Source organism: Eurosta solidaginis, chromosome 1 (assembly GCF_040869045.1).
Source record: "Eurosta solidaginis isolate ZX-2024a chromosome 1, ASM4086904v1, whole genome shotgun sequence".
NCBI classification, from domain to species: domain Eukaryota; kingdom Metazoa; phylum Arthropoda; class Insecta; order Diptera; family Tephritidae; genus Eurosta; species Eurosta solidaginis.
In genome coordinates this window covers 84990738-85011903 of record NC_090319.1, presented here as the reverse complement: position 1 = coordinate 85011903, position 21166 = coordinate 84990738, and the positions used below count along the sequence as shown (strand labels likewise).

Below are 21166 nucleotides of genomic sequence, written 5' to 3'. Positions count from 1 at the left end.
AAAGTTTATAAGATTTATTTATTTATGTACGTACGGCATGATGTTTTTTGTTCAACGCTGAGGCATCACTCAGCGATGTAGTGAGAATTGTGTCACGATGAAATGGTATCGTAAACATTTTGTACTACAAAATTTATTTATCACACCTATTGAACGAACGTATTTAGAATTAAAAAGAAAAAACTATTGGCTGTGCGTTGGTGGAGATGAGTCGTTTGGTGGTAGGGCAATCAACTTTTCGAAAATAGTTGTAGTGATTTCAATTATTAGATAATTTTTTGTTTAGTTAAATTGAAAATTTATTCGAATATGAATTTTGCATAAAACTTTTAATTTACTGTTGAATTTTCCAAAAAGTGAAATGAGCTTTTTTGCTTTACATTCGCGTAGCTATCATGGAATTACTTTTCTTTTTTAACTTTTTTTTTGTTATTTTTAAGCAACAAATTCTGTATTAATTTGCTTTTTTATTTAATTAATATCACAATAGCGTTATCACAATAGATATTTTTTCTTTCAATAATCACATTTGCATGTATGTAGCTTTTATAATCAATTAAATGAAGATCGATAGCTCGTTCGATCAATTGCGATCGGTTGTATCACAAACTCACACAGCTACGTTGCATAGCACAAAAATGGGCATTTCTACAATGATCTATGTACACAGCTTATTTCGTGCAGCTATAAAACAAAATTGTGAGATATATAGAAAGGACACTAGTGACGCTGTCAAAAAAATTCAAATGCACAGTTCTAATAAAAATATGCTTCTATTTGAACAAATACTTAATTTTCATGTGTTTACACGTTTGTGCTAATTATTTAATAAAAACTAAAATTATCTCAAAAACTAAGGTCACAGCTTATTTCGTGCACTGCGCCCTGCCTTAGAAAAAACTACTTTTTATTTAGTTTAGTACCTCGAATGACCACCTTTTTGTTAAATAAGATCTTCAAGATGATTTTCCATAGATGCAATTAGTTTTTGAGCGGCTTCGGGTAGTTCCTTATTCTTTTCTTCGACAAGAGTAGTTTTTAAATCGCTAATTTTACTAATCTGCCTTTGCCGTGCTGCCGATTCCAAAATTGACCACAAATTTTCAATGGCATTTAAGGCGAGAGATTGTGGAAGTGGATTAATGAGGTGTGGACAGGTCCATATTACACATGCCAGCACAATCCGGGCACAATCCTGGATATGTGATAAGGGCATTTGTCTTGGTTATTGCGAAATCGATCACGTACACCTAAATAAGGGACAATTTGCAACAAATTGTCGTCTCGTAAAGTTAAATGATAATTGTTGTCCATTGTACCATCAAAGAAAGTTACTTTGCCAACTCCAGAAGCAGCCAAGTAGGCCCAAACCCATCACACTTCCACCGCCATACCATACAGTTGCCTTCAAAATTTTTTGTTTCGGGTTTGGGCCTACTTGGCTGCCTCTGGAATGGCAAAGTAACTTTCTTTGATGGTACAATGGACAACAATTATCATTTAACTTTACGAGACGTCAATTTGTTGCAAATTGTCCCTAATTTAGGTGTACGTGATCGATTTCACAATAACCAAGATAAATGCCCTTAACACATATCCAGGATTGGGCCCGGATTGTGCTGGCATGTGTAATATGGAACTGTCCACACCTCATGAATCCACTTCCACAATCTCTCGTCTTAAATGCCATTGAAATTTTGTGGTCAATTTCGGAATCGGCAGCACGGCAAAGGCAGATTAGTAAAATTAGCGATTTAAAAACTACTCTTGTCCAAGAAAGGCATAAGGTACCGCCCGAAGCTGCTCAGAAACTAATTGCATCTATGGAAAATCATCTTAAAGATGTTATTTAACAAAAAGGTGATCATTCGAGGTACTAAAGTAAATAAACGCAGGGGGTAAAGTAAGGCAGGGCGCAGTGCACGAAATAAGCTTTGATAATTTTAGTTTTTATTAAATAATTAGCACAAACGTGTAAACACATGAAAATTAAGTATTTGCTCAAATAGTAGCATATTTTTATTAAAATTGTGTATTTAAATTTTTTTGACTAATTTCCTTTCTCTAAAGCTCTACAGTTTTTTTCTGTAGCTGCACGAAATAAGCTGTGAGCCACTGTACATTCTTCATTATTATGATAATTTTATAGGTATTTTCTTTTTTTGTTTTGTTTTTAAAGCTGCAATCTAAACACAAGCATTTCACCAAGATCGGTTTCTTAAACACTTAACATTCCCCAGTTAATTGAATTTTTTTTATATTTTTTTTTGTTTATTATTATTTTTTTGCTTTCTGACAAATTTTAAAATTTTTTAGCTCTTAAAACTGCTGTGTTTTTTTTACGTAAAATTTTTCTTTTAGCAAAGCAACTGATCCTCTAGTTAGTGATTAACACTCGCTTTTAAAAATTCAAAATTTTATATAATACCTTCACAGTTTCCTCCTTTTATTTCTTTAAACAAAAAATTGTTTTTAAACACATTTAAAATTCACCGTTACAATCACTATAGAATAAATGGCCACGCAATATTTCCGTACGTCTTTCACACATTGATTGCTTAAAAAAAAATCTCGAGACAATATACATTTTATCTAAATATTTATTTTAGTTTTGTTTTCTTATTTCACTTTTGCTTGTTTTATTTTTGCTATGTATTTATCATCACATTACCGTTTGTCTGTTTGTTGGAGCGTTTTTGACTAGCATGTTAACTGTAAATTGCAAATTTTTAAACTGATCGCTGTCGCGGATTTGTGCTTTGTACAAAGTGATCACGTTCGATGTTTTTATTAAACAGCTGTTCACCCGGCTAGATTGGTTAACGGTTGGTTGCTCACGTTTGGAGGCACAAACAAATTGGTTTTTAAAATTGCCTCTCACTTGAGATACAAAAATGTATAGTAAATTTAAATTTCGGGACTTCGGGATTTTGATAGTGCTATTATTTATCAAATAACACAGTGGGCCTCACTAGTCGACAAGTTTAATCAGCGCCCGAAGTCTAACCAGCTTTCTAGCTATGGTTAATGTGCGCGTTGTCGACAATTCAAGCACCTGTGATATTGATACCGCAATTGAAAGATCACGGTAAATTGCAGGGAGAATTTCGAAGGAGTCGCCATGACTGGCTGATAAATATCAAGCTTCCCAATAATAGCAATCACCTACTCAATTACAACTCTTATAAAAGGAACATTTAAGTACCTACGATAATATTATGGCGAATATTAGCAGTTCTATACATCACTATGCTGCAACTAAATAAATTCACAACACTAAAGTAAGCAGCCACACTTATGTACATGTTCACATTAAAGCAAGCGGCCACATTTATGTACATGTTCACATTAAAGCGAAAGAAGAAAGAGAAAAAATCACACATCACATTATCATCAGCTAAGAACAGAAGTTGCTACTCACACATACACACGCATATAGCTAAATAACCAAGTATGAGATACAACTGTTCCAGAAGGCATGTTCGTGAAAAGTGTAGACCTTAGGAGAGATACGCGAGCTAGTTAAATAATTATTCGCGCTCACTTCACACACATTATTATTCTCTTTAGTTTAGTATGTGCTGAACAAGCAGAGTAGCAACATCAGAGGAGGTTATTGTTTATTTGCGTGTTTCCAAACAGATATTTTGCAAACAAACGCCCAAGCATTAAATATGAGCAATATATTTTGTTAAAATTTTTTGCTAGACCCAAGCAATAAAATAATATTTGTATGGCATATTTGCGTATTATTTTTTGAGTGTTAGCGAACATGCGTACATACGTGCTACCTCATTGAACCTAAGCTGCTACCAGGATACTTGTTTTACTCTTACTAATACAGCCACAGTTTCAGTTTCGGTGACCACTGGTATAAAAGCAGCGCAAGCTGAGGAATAATTAATCAGTTTGATTTTCACACACTTTAGTGAAGTACGCGATAATTGTGAAGTACTACTCCTTAAGTATTCTATACCGATTATAATATTTGTTATACTGAATAATTGAGTTATTTATTCGACGGTTCAAAGATTCGAACGTTTACAGAAGCTGCAAAATAATCAGGAATTTCCTAAAAATTGGTTACAATATAAACTAACAAGCTCGTGATTTCCGCTTCGACTTACGACTATGTGTCGTAAGAAACAGCGACTATGAAAACGCCCTCGCGCGCAGTTTACGGCGGCACCTTGTAGTAGATAACAGAGAAAAATACGGATATATATTGTCGCATCTAAACCTTCTGTGAGGTGTGTTCTTTTCGGGTGATATGATATTCAGATCGTGTTGATCTTCTATCACCAATCACTCACTGTCACAGTTGACAATCGCTGCGACTAAGAAGATACAGTGACAGATCAAGTTTTTTTCCCAAAAGTCGCGTCATCTGCCAACCTTAGTATGTGACAGGCCCAACAAATTATCTAAGCCTCAGCCATTCTATGACTCACGTCACCCAACTGGGAAATACCACCATCCAAATCATAGCCAAAATGAAAAGGGCATTTCCCAATGAGAAGAAGCAGTCTCCAAGAGGTAATACCCCTATAGATTCAAACTCCACTATAAGCGAGGAAATTGTCTACATCAAGGGTTCTCTAGGGATTTGACTAACGGAGCCAAACGACAGCGTGGTCAACAAAAATTACAACTTTCTTCTAGGAATAACAATAAATAATTCGCACAAAATTAGTTTTTACTGAAATATGAAATAACAAAGAAAAGTAGTACAAATCAAGACTACACCACGAAAGCAACATCGAAATACAATTAAATAGCAGCAGGTGCAAGCCGGCCAGCAGTGAACGAATGCTGATCACCTGTGGTGCCGCTTGATTGAGTGTGTGACATGCCGGCACCAACGCAATTTAAAATTTGAATTTCAAGGCATGCTGTGATTATTTTCTGTTATTCTACTGAAATAGATATAGTTGTTGTTGGGAGCCAAGCGGAGATAATGTGATGTTGTTTGGATCTAAAAGAACTATTGGTCTGCTCCCTAGGATTTTAAACCTTCCAAAACTCGTTATCGCACCCATACCAATGTAATGAATGTAGCAGTTCTTTTCGCCCTCTATATACCACCTTCCGACTAGTAAGGAGATAGTATAGCTTACGTAAAATCCTGTCAGTCACAGTGATCTCACAAATGGCACTCTAACGCCTCCAGTACACCGGATACCATACATTCAACAAATTGTCACTCAAAGCCTCATACCACAACCATTCGTTTCACGTCATTGGAGCTCGCCCAAACGGTATTCGAACGCGCGCTTAGAGTCAATAAATATGCTAAGGATGTAATTAAATTCTCGTCCATAAAGAAGAGCTGCCTATTTGCAGAGAGTTCATTTTAATCCACCTGAAATGTAAGGGGTCAGTGAGGTATTACAAAAATAATTTTTGTAATTCTCCTAAATTTTTTACGCAGAATCTTCAGCGAGTAGGGCTACCGATTAACCCAAGGTGACCACAGGAGAAAATAATTTATTTCAAAATGCACTTTGTCGAATGCATTTTTTGAAATAAACTGGGAAAACAATAGATCCCCAAATATAAAAAAATAAATAAATAAATGTAAGGCGCGATAACCTCCGAAGAGATCTAAAGCCGAGCTTCTGTTCCAATTTACGTTGTGCTCCTCTTGATTTTCCCTACAAATTGACCGGACGGAACCTACTTGTTTTATGCCGACTCCGAACGGCATCTGCAAGGCAGATAAGTTTTCACTGAGAGCTTTTCATGCCAGAAATACACCCGGAGCGCTTGCCAAGCCGAGGGGCGATCCCGCTTAGAAACATTTTCTTCTAATTGAAAAACCTTATTCCTAAAATTTTGATGTTGCTTTGCCCGGGGTGTGAACCCAGGGCATACGGTGTGGTAGGCGGAGCACGCTACCATCACACTACGGTCGCCAAACATATTAATTCCAATTTACTTTTCAAGTTCTATGTACTCGTCTTTAAAAATTTAAACAAGACCCGATCATCTCTGTTAACGGGATTACTAACACAATATACTGAATCTCAGCACTAACTACATAAACAAACAACTGTATTTTTATTTCTAAATTTACTTAGACTTCTCTTTTTGTTCTCTCGGTGCTTACGCATTCAATTTGACCAATTGATCGTGCCACTCAGTGGCAAATGGTGGCAAGCCGAACCGCCACTGTTTTGCCCCGTCACAATAAATGATGAGTTGTTGACGCCAATAAAAAACGATTTTGCATTTATTATGTAAACAAAACACAATAGGAAAGGAAGATCTAAAAAATAATATAAAACTTAAAAAAAAATGGATACAGAAAAAGATAAGTAAAAAACAAATATAAATAAAATAAGAAAAGAAAGGAAAAGAAAAGAAAAGAAAAGAAAGGAAAAGAATAAAATAAAACAAAATAAAATAAAATGAAATAAAATAAAACAATAGAATTCAATAAATAAAAAAATAAAAATAAAAGAAAGCAAAATAAAAAAAATAGGAAAAATGAAAAAAGTTATATAAAAAACGAAAAAAATAAAAATTAAATAATATAAAATTAAGTAAAACAAAATTAAAAAAAAAAAACATAAAACAATAAAACAGAATAAAATTCAACAAATAAAAAAATTAAATAAGAAAGGAGAAAAAAAGAAAATAGAAAAAAAAGAAAAAAGAAAATTATAAAATAAAATAAAATAAGAAATTCAAATAAAATAATATAAAACAAAATAAAATGAGACAAAATAAAATAAAACTAAACGGAATAAAATAATATGAAATAAAATAAAACAAAACCTAATAAAAAAAAATAAAACAAATTAAATTAAGTAATATAAAATACAATAAGGTTAAATAAAATAAAATAAAATAAAATAAAATAGTATAAGATAAAATTAAATAAACTAAAATAAATCTAATCTAGACAAGTCATTTTCTCTAAAACTAATATGTTTTTTTCTTAATTATTGGAATAATTTTCTTAAAAATGGAGAAAATTGCATGTTTCAAGTCTATAGCTTATTAGAAAATTACGCAACCGCAATTTTTCCATACTTTGCATTGTTAATTTTGGAATAATCTAAACAACTCGTCTGTTGGCATTGCTTCCCTATCCAATCCTAGACTTTAAGTACTGGAATATATTGAAAGTTTTCAATCAGAATAATATTTATCACGATCTTTTCAATAACGGTGGGTGCTAACAGAGTTAAGTTAAATTTGAGGCCATCGCTAGTTTCAAAAAAAAACCTTGCTAGAAGTGACAATATGCACATGTTTTCTAAAATAGAAACGTTTTCTAATTTTTGTTTAGAACAATATTTAGATATGTTTTCATGCAAACTTTCCTAAGCAATAACTATACTTTATTTATTCTGTTCCATGTTTTACGGCATAACGCACCTTCATCAGGGATGCGGCCGCTGTGGTGTAATGGTAGGGTGCTCGCTTACCAGGTTAAATTCAGAGCGAAATAAATTATCATACAAATTTTTAGCTTTGATACTATGTATGATGATCCCAAAATGGCATCTGACTCTCGGACTACAATTGGTTTTGTTTTCTTTTAAGATGTTGTGCCAAATGAACTTTGGCTATCAAGCGAACTTTGGGCGCAAACTAGATCTACACAAATATTTAAATTTTAATATATTTACGTAAGCATACTCATTTATTTTCATTGCTTTACTTTGTATCTCATTATTATATATTTCTTCTATATTTTTTTCCCCTTGTAAAGTGAAAGAAAATAAAATTCAGGTTTAGTTGCGGTCATTGAAAGCAAAATTAGATACTGTAAAAATGCTTTCATCAAAGCTTTATCACTCTGTTGCAAATTACTTGTAAATTATATACATACATGCAAAAGTATTTTTGCTCATTGATTGTGCAGTCATAACGTGCTCATTAGATAAAGGGGTGTCGAGATGTTTAAATTTTATGTTATTCCAGGTGCCACAGGCAAAGGAAACAAGGTAATTAAAAATAAATACATATCATCGCTTTAATTTATCTTATTTACGAATATGTGTACTAGGGATCTAGGGATGTAACGGAACACCGGTTCTGATTCCGAGGCATCGAAACTTTTTACGACTTTTTTCATCTTATTCCGATTTCTGATTAAGTTCCAAGGATTTTCTAATATTGTGTTTGATTATTACTCCCTTAGGTTAGGTTGAATCAATAAAGACCTGATATAGACTGAATGTGTATATAGTGTTACCGTAATTAGTTTGCCGACCAAGCGAAATAAAATAATTTACAAAAAATTTTTAACAATTTTTGTTGTTATATCGGCCTACTGATTTGTAATATCGCGAGTTAATATCGAGCTCAAGGCCTAACAATAATTATTTTATCATTATTATTGTTATAATATATTTTTTCTTAATTGAAAAAATTTTAAATTAGAATAGAAGAAAGAAAAAATTTAGACAACTGCCAAAGCTCGTTGTATAGATCCATTTCGGGAACTGCTAAATTCCTTCATCGGCAACGTTTAGGCGCCGCTGCTATAACCATTCAGCCATCACAGCGGTTTTTTGTTTGTCTTCATTATTCCTACTTCAATTCTGGTTCTTGCCAATTGATATTCACAGCACTGCGACATCTGTTACAGAATAGTTGTGAAAATTGGACTTTGTTTATGGCGATGATGCCATAGTGTCATATTTTATTGACACTTTTTCCCCGTGCTCTGGTATGTATTAACAATTTTTGTTGTTATATCGGCCTACTGATTTGTAATATCGCGAGTTAATATCGAGCTCAAGGCCTAACAATAATTATTTTATCATTATTATTGTTATAATATATTTTTTCCTAATTGAAAAAATTTTAAATTAGAATAGAAGAAAGAAAAAATTTAGACAACTGCCAAAGCTCGTTGTATAGATCCATTTCGGGAACTGCTAAATTCCTCATCGGCAACGTTTAGGCGCCGCTGCTATAACCATTCAGCGATCACAGCGGTTTTTTGTTTGTCTTCATTATTCCTACTTCAATTCTGGTTCTTGCCAATTGATATTCACAGCACTGCGACATCTGTTACAGAATAGTTGTGAAAATTGGACTTTGTTTATGGCGATGATGCCATAGTGTCATATTTTATTGACACTTTTTCCCCGTGCTCTGGTATGTATTAACAATTTTTGTTGTTATATCGGCCTACTGATTTGTAATATCGCGAGTTAATATCGAGCTCAAGGCCTAACAATAATTATTTTATCATTATTATTGTTATAATATATTTTTTCTTAATTGAAAAAATTTTAAATTAGAATAGAAGAAAGAAAAAATTTAGACAACTGCCAAAGCTCGTTGTATAGATCCATTTCGGGAACTGCTAAATTCCTCATCGGCAACGTTTAGGCGCCGCTGCTATAACCATTCAGCCATCACAGCGGTTTTTTGTTTGTCTTCATTATTCCTACTTCAATTCTGGTTCTTGCCAATTGATATTCACAGCACTGCGACATCTGTTACAGAATAGTTGTGAAAATTGGACTTTGTTTATGGCGATGATGCCATAGTGTCATATTTTATTGACACTTTTTCCCCGTGCTCTGGTATGTATTAACAATTTTTGTTGTTATATCGGCCTACTGATTTGTAATATCGCGAGTTAATATCGAGCTCAAGGCCTAACAATAATTATTTTATCATTATTATTGTTATAATATATTTTTTCTTAATTGAAAAAATTTTAAATTAGAATAGAAGAAAGAAAAAATTTAGACAAATGCCAAAGCTCGTTGTATAGATCCATTTCGGGAACTGCTAAATTCCTTCATCGGCAACGTTTAGGCGCCGCTGCTATAACCATTCAGCCATCACAGCGGTTTTCTGTTTGTCTTCATTATTCCTACTTCAATTCTGGTTCTTGCCAATTGATATTCACAGCACTGCGACATCTGTTACAGAATAGTTGTGAAAATTGGACTTTGTTTATGGCGATGATGCCATAGTGTCATATTTTATTGACACTTTTTCCCCGTGCTCTGGTATGTATTAACAATTTTTGTTGTTATATCGGCCTACTGATTTGTAATATCGCGAGTTAATATCGAGCTCAAGGCCTAACAATAATTATTTTATCATTATTATTTTTACAATATATTTTTTCTTAATTGAAAAAATTTTAAATAAGAATAGAAGAAAGAAAAAATTTAGACAACTGCCAAAGCTCTTTGTATAGATCCATTTCGGGAACTGCTAAATTCCTTCATCGGCAACGTTTAGGCGCCGCTGCTATAACCATTCAGCCATCACAGCGGTTTTTTGTTTGTCTTCATTATTCCTACTTCAATTCTGGTTCTTGCCAATTGATATTCACAGCACTGCGACATCTGTTACAGAATAGTTGTGAAAATTGGACTTTGTTTATGGCGATGATGCCATAGTGTCATATTTTATTGACACTTTTTCCCCGTGCTCTGGTATGTATTAACAATTTTTGTTGTTATATCGGCCTACTGATTTGTAATATCGCGAGTTAATATCGAGCTCAAGGCCTAACAATAATTATTTTATCATTATTATTGTTATAATATATTTTTTCCTAATTGAAAAAATTTTAAATTAGAATAGAAGAAAGAAAAAATTTAGACAACTGCCAAAGCTCGTTGTATAGATCCATTTCGGGAACTGCTAAATTCCTCATCGGCAACGTTTAGGCGCCGCTGCTATAACCATTCAGCGATCACAGCGGTTTTTTGTTTGTCTTCATTATTCCTACTTCAATTCTGGTTCTTGCCAATTGATATTCACAGCACTGCGACATCTGTTACAGAATAGTTGTGAAAATTGGACTTTGTTTATGGCGATGATGCCATAGTGTCATATTTTATTGACACTTTTTCCCCGTGCTCTGGTATGTATTAACAATTTTTGTTGTTATATCGGCCTACTGATTTGTAATATCGCGAGTTAATATCGAGCTCAAGGCCTAACAATAATTATTTTATCATTATTATTGTTATAATATATTTTTTCTTAATTGAAAAAATTTTAAATTAGAATAGAAGAAAGAAAAAATTTAGACAACTGCCAAAGCTCGTTGTATAGATCCATTTCGGGAACTGCTAAATTCCTCATCGGCAACGTTTAGGCGCCGCTGCTATAACCATTCAGCCATCACAGCGGTTTTTTGTTTGTCTTCATTATTCCTACTTCAATTCTGGTTCTTGCCAATTGATATTCACAGCACTGCGACATCTGTTACAGAATAGTTGTGAAAATTGGACTTTGTTTATGGCGATGATGCCATAGTGTCATATTTTATTGACACTTTTTCCCCGTGCTCTGGTATGTATTAACAATTTTTGTTGTTATATCGGCCTACTGATTTGTAATATCGCGAGTTAATATCGAGCTCAAGGCCTAACAATAATTATTTTATCATTATTATTTTTATAATATATTTTTTCTTAATTGAAAAAATTTTAAATTAGAATAGAAGAAAGAAAAAATTTAGACAAATGCCAAAGCTCGTTGTATAGATCCATTTCGGGAACTGCTAAATTCCTTCATCGGCAACGTTTAGGCGCCGCTGCTATAACCATTCAGCCATCACAGCGGTTTTCTGTTTGTCTTCATTATTCCTACTTCAATTCTGGTTCTTGCCAATTGATATTCACAGCACTGCGACATCTGTTACAGAATAGTTGTGAAAATTGGACTTTGTTTATGGCGATGATGCCATAGTGTCATATTTTATTGACACTTTTTCCCCGTGCTCTGGTATGTATTAACAATTTTTGTTGTTATATCGGCCTACTGATTTGTAATATCGCGAGTTAATATCGAGCTCAAGGCCTAACAATAATTATTTTATCATTATTATTGTTACAATATATTTTTTCTTAATTGAAAAAATTTTAAATTAGAATAGAAGAAAGAAAAAATTTAGACAACTGCCAAAGCTCTTTGTATAGATCCATTTCGGGAACTGCTAAATTCCTTCATCGGCAACGTTTAGGCGCCGCTGCTATAACCATTCAGCCATCACAGCGGTTTTTTGTTTGTCTTCATTATTCCTACTTCAATTCTGGTTCTTGCCAATTGATATTCACAGCACTGCGACATCTGTTACAGAATAGTTGTGAAAATTGATCTTTGTTTATGGCGATGATGCCATAGTGTCATATTTTATTGACACTTTTCGCCGTGCTCTGGTATGTATTAACAATTTTTGTTGTTATATCGGCCTACTGATTTGTAATATCGCGAGTTAATATCGAGCTCAAGGCCTAACAATAATTATTTTATCATTATTATTGTTATAATATATTTTTTCTTAATTGAAAAAATTTTAAATTAGAATAGAAGAAAGAAAAAATTTAGACAACTGCCAAAGCTCTTTGTATAGATCCATTTCGGGAACTGCTAAATTCCTTCATCGGCAACGTTTAGGCGCCGCTGCTATAACCATTCAGCCATCACAGCGGTTTTTTGTTTGTCTTCATTATTCCTACTTCAATTCTGGTTCTTGCCAATTGATATTCACAGCACTGCGACATCTGTTACAGAATAGTTGTGAAAATTGGACTTTGTTTATGGCGATGATGCCATAGTGTCATATTTTATTGACACTTTTTCCCCGTGCTCTGGTATGTATTAACAATTTTTGTTGTTATATCGGCCTACTGATTTGTAATATCGCGAGTTAATATCGAGCTCAAGGCCTAACAATAATTATTTTATCTTTATTATTGTTATAATATATTTTTTCTTAATTGAAAAAATTTTAAATTAGAATAGAAGAAAGAAAAAATTTAGATAACTGCCAAAGCTCGTTGTATAGATCCATTTCGGGAACTGCTAAATTCCTTCATCGGCAACGTTTAGGCGCCGCTGCTATAACCATTCAGTCATCACAGCGGTTTTTTGTTTGTCTTCATTATTCCTACTTCAATTCTGGTTCTTGTCAATTGATATTCACAGCACTGCGACATCTGTTACAGAATAGTTGTGAAAATTGGACTTTGTTTATGGCGATGATGCCATAGTGTCATATTTTATTGACACTTTTTCCCCGTGCTCTGGTATGTATTAACAATTTTTGTTGTTATATCGGCCTACTGATTTGTAATATCGCGAGTTAATATCGAGCTCAAGGCCTAACAATAATTATTTTATCATTATTATTGTTATAATATATTTTTTCTTAATTGAAAAAATTTTAAATTAGAATAGAAGAAAGAAAAAATTTAGACAACTGCCACAGCTCGTTGTATAGATCCATTTCGGGAACTGCTAAATTCCTTCATCGGCAACGTTTAGGCGCCGCTGCTATAACCATTCAGCCACCACAGCGGTTTTTTGTTTGTCTTCATTATTCCTACTTCAATTCTGGTTCTTGCCAATTGATATTCACAGCACTGCGACATCTGTTACAGAATAGTTGTGAAAATTGGACTTTGTTTATGGCGATGATGCCATAGTGTCATATTTTATTGACACTTTTTCCCCGTGCTCTGGTATGTATTAACAATTTTTGTTGTTATATCGGCCTACTGATTTGTAATATCGCGAGTTAATATCGAGCTCAAGGCCTAACAATAATTATTTTATCATTATCATTGTTATAATATATTTTTTCTTAATTGAAAAAATTTTAAATTAGAATAGAAGAAAGAAAAAATTTAGACAACTGCCAAAGCTCGTTGTATAGATCCATTTCGGGAACTGCCAAATTCCTTCATCGGCAACGTTTAGGCGCCGCTGCTATAACCATTCAGCCATCACAGCGGTTTTTTGTTTGTCTTCATTATTCCTACTTCAATTCTGGTTCTTGCCAATTGATATTCACAGCACTGCGACATCTGTTACAGAATAGTTGTAAAAATTGGACTTTGTTTATGCTATTGCTCGCTAGATAGCGTCTTAAATCCAACTGACTCTAGCGCCTCTACTGTTGCTGCCTTGTATACTCTTTGATTTCCTCGTTGCATCTTCTAGGCGCTTCTGTTCTAGAATCTACTAGTTGGTTATCTGATATAATTATAACTACAGATGTGCGTGTATGCGCGTGTGTTTGTGAGCGACACTTCCACAATTATAATTGCACATCTCAGATAAGATATCTGCATGTGTTTGTGCGTTGCTTCTCCGCTGCGTGTACGTACATATGTGTAGACATAATGATTGAATTATTGATATGCATTCGCGTCACTGCTTAGCATCGGCTTAGAGATGACAGTACCCCTTAGTGTTGCTAATATTCGTAACAATATGTTCCAAATATTAGCCGAATTGGGCCACATGTACGATTTTTTAAATATTTCGATTCATGCGCCACCTAGCGAGTTTTGAACTATAATCCAAGTTTTAAGCATGTAGCTTATCGGAAAGTTTCTCAAATTTCACTTAGAAAATTCGTAAACAACGCTCGCTAAACTGAGCCAAGCTAAATAAAACCGTTTAAAAATCAGAATCCGATTCCGGCAAACTTCTTCAGTAACATTTCTCGTATATACAAACATATGTACATATGCGTGTGTTCTTTAATTTAATTTAAATGCATTGTCGGTTGTGCAGATATTCGTGATCGTAAGCAATTTAAATTGAACAAATTGATTTGTTATGCACTTTCGCAACTTTTGCTTTATTTTTAAGGTTACACGCTCAACAATGGCCATTTACATAAATAGGCGCAAAACCAAAATAAACAGATTTTAGAAAAAAAATAATTCTAAAAAGAATCAAAATGCCAACTGCTTGTGAAGTGCGATGTGTAAACATGCAGATGTACATACGTTGGGAAACTAATTTTTTTAAGTTAACTAGAGCTCGCCCTGGGGTTGAAGTCACAATAGATGTAACTTTACCAGAAACAAACAGTTCCGGGCGTTTTGAGAAGAGTTTCGCCGGCTTCTCATTTGTAGGAACCCACATGGTTTTTTAATCGCCTTATTATCGATAACGCATAACTATCGTCAACTTAACGGTTTTTAATTAGCTTGTTATTGCCGAGCCATCGACTTATTATTGTTTTCTTATCAACTTGTTATAGAAGGGTAGCACATTTGGCATAGATTTTTTTTAAGTTTTATCGATATCTGTATCACAACAAACCGATTAGTTGTCGTTAGCAAATCGATAACATTCCGATAACAATCTAGTAACACTCCAATAAAAACCGATAGCTTTTCGATAGCATATCAGTACATTTTTCATAGCGAAATCGATAATTTTTCATAACAAATGTATAAGTTTCCTTAAACAAACTGAAATCTTTTTATAATTAATCGATAACTTTTCGGAAGGCAATTGATAGCTTTTTGATAACAAGTCGATAACACCGATAAGAAATGAGTAACAATCCAATAACAAATGTATAACACATTGATAACATACCGATAATTTTTGGATGAAAAATTCAAAACTTTCCGATCAAAATGGATAGCTCATGGATTAAAAAACTATTATTATTTAATTGAATGAAACTAAATTTTTCTTGATTTTATTTCATTCTATCTCGCTTCATTTTACTTTATAAAATTTGTTTATTTAATTTTATATTAAATAATTTGATTTTTTAAGATTTTATTTTATTGTGCTTTATTTTGGTTTATTTGTTTTTATGATTTGATAATCGGGGACTGCCTGGGTATTGCTTTTTTTTTTTTTTTTTTTAATGTATGAAAACATTTATTTCAAGCAATTTTTTAATTTTATAATTTATTTAATAATTTGGGAAAAAATTAAACAACGTGACATCAGGACGGACAAGGCGACAGCTGTTTCGATTATACCTTGTAAATCTCTTCAAAGCCTTTTCTCCCGGGAGTGGGAGTCGAACCCGCACTCCTGCGATAGTTGAAATGGTTATAAACGCATTCAGCTACGTCATGCCTTAGTTGTTGTAAAGTTTTTCCCAATTGCCTTCTTTTTGCATATTTTAATCTTTTACACATTGCATACTTCGTATGCAATTATGTGTTAAAGCTATGCTTGGTACGGCGGTTTTCAAAGAAACTTTGGTTTTGTTGCTGTTTTTGTTCTATTTATAGAACTACAACGAATTAATCAATTTTGTCTGTTTGTATGATTTGATAATCGGGGACTGCCCGTATTGCTTTTTTTTTTTTTTAAATGTATGAAAACATTTATTTCAAGCAATTTTTTAATTTTATAATTTATTTAATAATTTGGGAAAAATTTAAACAACGTGACATCAGGACGGACAAGGCGACAGCTGTTTCGAGTATACCTTGTAAATCTCTTCAAAGCCTTTTCTCCCGGGAGTGGGAGTCGAACCCTCCCCCCTACGATAGTTGAAATGGTTATAAACGCATTCAGCTACGTCATGCCTTAGTTGTTGTAAAGTTTTTCCCAATTGCCTTCTTTTTGCATATTTTAATCTTTTACACATTGCATACTTCGTATGCAATTATGTGTTAAAGCTATGCTTGGTACGGCGGTTTTCAAAGAAACTTTGGTTTTGTTGCTGTTTTTGTTCTATTTATAGAACTACAACGAATTAACCAAATGTTGTCTATTTGTATGAGTTAAGCAGGGATTGCCCGTATTGCTTTAAATTTATAAAACATTTATTTAAAGCAATTTTTAATTTTATAATTTATTTAATAAGTTTTTATTTTTTTTTATTTTGTTGATATTAGAGAAAACTTTTTATTTTATTTATATTTTTCATTTTATTTTTTAGATTTTTTTTTATTTTCTTTCATTTTGTTAAATTTTTTTCTTTAATTTAAGTTATTTTTTTCTTTTTGATTTAATTTAATTTTATCTTATCTCAATTTATTTTATTTTATTCATTTTATTTTCGTTTATTTGTTTTATTTTCTTTTCTTTTATTTCGTTTTTGTTATGTTATTTTTTTCTATATTTTCATTTTTTCATTTAATTTAATTTACATTAATTTTTCCAAAAGGAGCTTTTCGGCCGATAAATAAAAAGATAAAAACTTTTGTTTTTTCTTGTTCTCCTTTGATTTGATCAAATGCAATTGACGAGGCAATGGACGCAGTCGGATAAATTTTAATTGTGCGAATTTATATATGTTGTTGAATGAATGTTTTTGTTAATAAATGTTGCATGTAAAAGTAAACATTATATGTTAAAGCATAAATCAGACTCCCTGATGAAGATGTTATAAAAAACATCGATTATTTTATTTATCGGCCGAAAAGTTCCTGTTGGAAAAATTAATAAAAATTATACTCTGGCCCAAAATCAATAATAATACTACTCAACACATTTTGATCAACCGTGATATCGGCGAAAATATGAAAATTCCAATTTTTGTAGAACACTACTTCATATAGGTACGGCAAAAGTTTGTATTTTTCATTTTTTCGTTTTAAACTGTTGAATTATACATTATACTAATTCCCATAAACATGTCTTGCCTTCACCTCCTTTCAGTATCTTCAGTAGTTTGGCCACTATGCCAAAATACGTAGAAAAAATGTTGAGAAAAAAAAGAAATTTTTTACATAATTTCAGATTTAACCACTTTAAAATCGGAAAAATTCTATTGACGAAAAAAAGTTAACCCTCCTATGTTGTAGGTAATTTAATTACGAAAATTTTAAACATACCAGTACAACAATCAGACGTGCCGTTGAGACTATAGCCCCGTTAACTTGCAAGCGTCTATCCTACAATTTTTTATAGAGACAATTTTTATTCAAACTACGTTTTTATTTTTTTATAACGCTTTATTATAGACATATGTTGGCACGTTAAACTGTATTCAATTGAGTAATATGAGTATAAATCAGCAATTCAGTAAAAAAACAACAACGACAACAACATTAAATACGTACATATCTACATCTAAAAAAAGTCAAATTGAGCGATTTTACCGTGGTGGTCAATCACTTTCAGCGCCTAGGTTTGCGGGACAATTATCCAAATGTGAATGCAAAAAGTTCATTTTGAGGGACATGTTGCATTTCATAGCACCGTAGTTTTTCAACAAGGCTTTGACTATCTCTCTATAGCTGGGATCTTTGTTGTTGCCAAGAAATCCACTAACGACTTGCTTAAAGTTGTCCCAAGCCGCTGCTTCTACTGATGATAAATGATTCGCAAAATTTTCGTCTTTCAGCAACTTTCTAATTTGCGGACCAACAAATATACCTTCTTTTAATTTGTCTTGAGTTATTTTAGGGGAACATTTTTTTAGGTACTGTAAAGATGGCGCGTCCTTATTTAAAGCCTTTACAAAAATTTTCATTAATCCTAATTTGATGTGAAGTGCTGGCAAAATAACTCGTTCGGGATTTACTAAAGGCGCGTTTGCGATATTGAGGGCACCTGGTTCGTACTCAGCTCTTGGCGGCCAGTTTTCCTGAATATAGTGGGTTTCTCTAGCACGGCTGTCCCAAAGACAGAGAAAACAACAATATTTAGTGAAACCTCCTTGAAGTCCGAGAATTATAGCTACAACCTGGGATGTATTTCATATACTATTTATTTTAAATTGTTCCACCGAAACTGCTTACCTTTAAGTCCGCACAAATTTTCCAATTAAATTGTTTATATTGAATGAGCATAATTGGATATGCTTAAATAAGTTTCTTTAGTATTCTCAGAATGTGCCACTGGTATTGACGGTAACGAATTTCCTTTATGGAGTAATGCTGCTTTTAAACTATGCTTTGAACTGTCTATAAACAAGCGCCAATCATCCACTATATTCTCTAATTTTAGTGCTTCAAGTAAACCTTGAATATCATTGCAGTAGCAAATATTTTCACTTTTAGTAAAAAAAGAAGAGAAAGTCTTGTGTCTATTTCGAAATTTGGAAGTACTTGTCGAAGGGCCCAGGCTGCCCCATTGCTGCAAACGAGATCCTAGAACTTCGCTATCAAACTTCGATAATTTTAAATCTCTGGCCAAGTCATTAAGTTCGGCTTGTGAGACTCGATGTGGGACCTCTCCTTCTTGTTCACTGTCTGATCTATCTGCTTCGGAGTCACTTTCGCTTGAGACTTCAAAACTTATAGGCGTCCTAGGTATGGGTAAGGTATGGTCATGTAGTTTTGGTTTTTTAGCTGATGCCACATTTGGATAACTTATTAATTTCCTCTTTTGTTTTACCTTTAAGGTCTATCACAGTCCACATCATTGGAACACCAAACTTCATGTTATGACCTTTACTCGATACCCATCTCATTAAAGTTCATCTACAGGAGGCGCAAATAAAATGAAGTGTCCAAGATTTATCGAGATTTTTTACACGGAAATCGAAATAATGAAAGTATGCATCTTTGACAGAATCAGTTATTTTCCGAGCTGAGTTTCCGAAAATATAATGTCCGCAAATAAAGCAAAAATCATCCGGATTATTTTTACATTTAAAATCGCTTTTGCAACAAGCCATTTCGTAAACACATCTACCGATATATTATGTATAAATTTGCACTACAATTTGCAAAACAAAATTTCTTTTTTTCTCAAAATTTTTTCAACGTTTTTTGGCATAGTGGCAAAACTACTGAAGATACTGAAAGGAGGTGAAGGCAAGAAATGTTTATGGGAATTAATATAATGTACAATTCAACAGTTTAAAACGAAAAACTGAAAACTACTAATTTTTGCCCTACCTATATGAAGTAGTGTTCTGCAAAAATGGGAATTTTCATATTTTCGCCGATATCTCGGAAACTAGATCTGCCACAGGAAAATGGAAGTCATATTCGGAATCAGGAGAAAATTTTACTTTAGGAAAGGCCTATTTTATTTTTGGAGATTTTTTTTGTCGAGTAGTGTAATTTAATTTAATTTGTATACTCAGTTGAGCAGAGCTCACAGAGTATATTAAGTTTGATTGGATAACGGTTGGTTGTACATATATAAAGGAATCGAGATAGATATAGACTTCCATATATCAAAATAAACAGGATCGAAAAAAAATTTGATTGAGCCATGTCCGTCCGTCCGTTAACACGATAACTTGAGTAAATTTTGAAGTATCTTGATGAAATTTGGTACGTAGGTTCCTGAGCACTCATCTCAGATCGCTATTTAAAATGAGCGACATCGGACTATAACCACGCCCACTTTTTCGATATCGAAAATTTCGAAAAACCGAAAAAGTGCGATAATTCATTACAAAAGACAGCTAAAGCGACGAAACTTGGTAGATGAGTTGAACTTATGACGCGGAATAGAAAATTGGTAAAATTTTGGACAATGGGCGTGGCACCGCCCACTTTTAAAAGAAGGTAATTTAAAACTTTTGCAAGCTGTAATTTGGCAGTCGTTGAAGGTATCATGACGAAATTTGGCAGGAACGTTACTCCTATTACTATATGTATGCTTAATAAAAATTAGCATAATCGGAGAAGGACCACGCCCACTTTAAAAAAAAAATTTTTTAAGTAAAATTTTAACAAAAAATTTAATATCTTTACAGTATATAAGTAAATTATGTCAAAATTCAACTCCAGTAATGATATGGTGCAACAAAATACAAAAATAAAAGAACATTTCAAAATGGGCGCGGCTTCGCCCTTTTTCATTTAATTTGTCTAGGATACTTTTAATGCCATAAGTCGAACAAAAATTTACCAATCCTTTTGAAATTTGGTAGGGGCATAGATTTTATGACGATAACTGAATCGGTTGAAGCCACGCCCAGTTTTTATACACAGTCGTCCGTCTGTCCTTCCGCATGGCCCTTAACACGATAACTTGAGCAAAAATCGACATATCTTCACTGAACTTAGTTCACGTACTTATCTGAACTCACTTTATCTTGGTATAAAAAATGAACGAAATCCGACTACGACCACGCCCACTTTTTCGATACCGAAAATTACGAAAAATAAAAAAAAAATGCGAAAAATACGAAAAAAGGGATGAAACATGGTAATTGGATTGGTTTATTGACGCGAAATATAACTTTAGAAAAAACTTTGTAAAATGGTTGTGACACCTACCATATTAAGTAGAAGAAAATGAAAAAGTTCTGCAGGGCGAAATAAAAAACCCTTGAAAACTTGGCAGGTATTACATATATAAATAAATTAGCGGTATCCAACAGACGATGTTCTGGGTCGCCCTGGTCCACATTTTGGTCGATATCTGGAAAACGCTTTCACATATACAACTACCCCCACTCCCTTTTAAAACTCTCATTTATACCTTTAATTTGATACCAATATAGTACAAACACATTCTAGAGTCACCCCTGGTCCAC

General features: G+C 33.2%; 1 protein-coding gene across 13 annotated transcripts in view; it reads right to left on the bottom strand.

Annotated features, from left to right (window-relative positions):
* plx (PTB_TBC1D1_like and TBC domain-containing protein plx) overlaps positions 1 to 21166 on the bottom strand; it is a 186222-nt gene that overhangs the window by 82377 nt on the left and 82679 nt on the right. Inside the window, exons 1-2 of one of the 13 annotated variants that reach the window (XM_067758952.1) lie at positions 2672 to 2757; positions 35 to 146 (exon numbers count right to left, since the gene is read on the bottom strand). The exons of 3 other annotated variants lie outside the window; for them this stretch is intronic. In XM_067758952.1, the coding sequence (XP_067615053.1) occupies positions 35 to 118 (84 nt within the window). In that variant the 5' untranslated portion in view covers positions 119 to 146; positions 2672 to 2757. Of the gene's footprint in view, positions 1 to 34; positions 2758 to 21166 lie in introns of those variants that run through there. 9 more of the 13 variants (XM_067758944.1, XM_067758945.1, XM_067758946.1 and 6 more) reach the window with 9 other exon arrangements.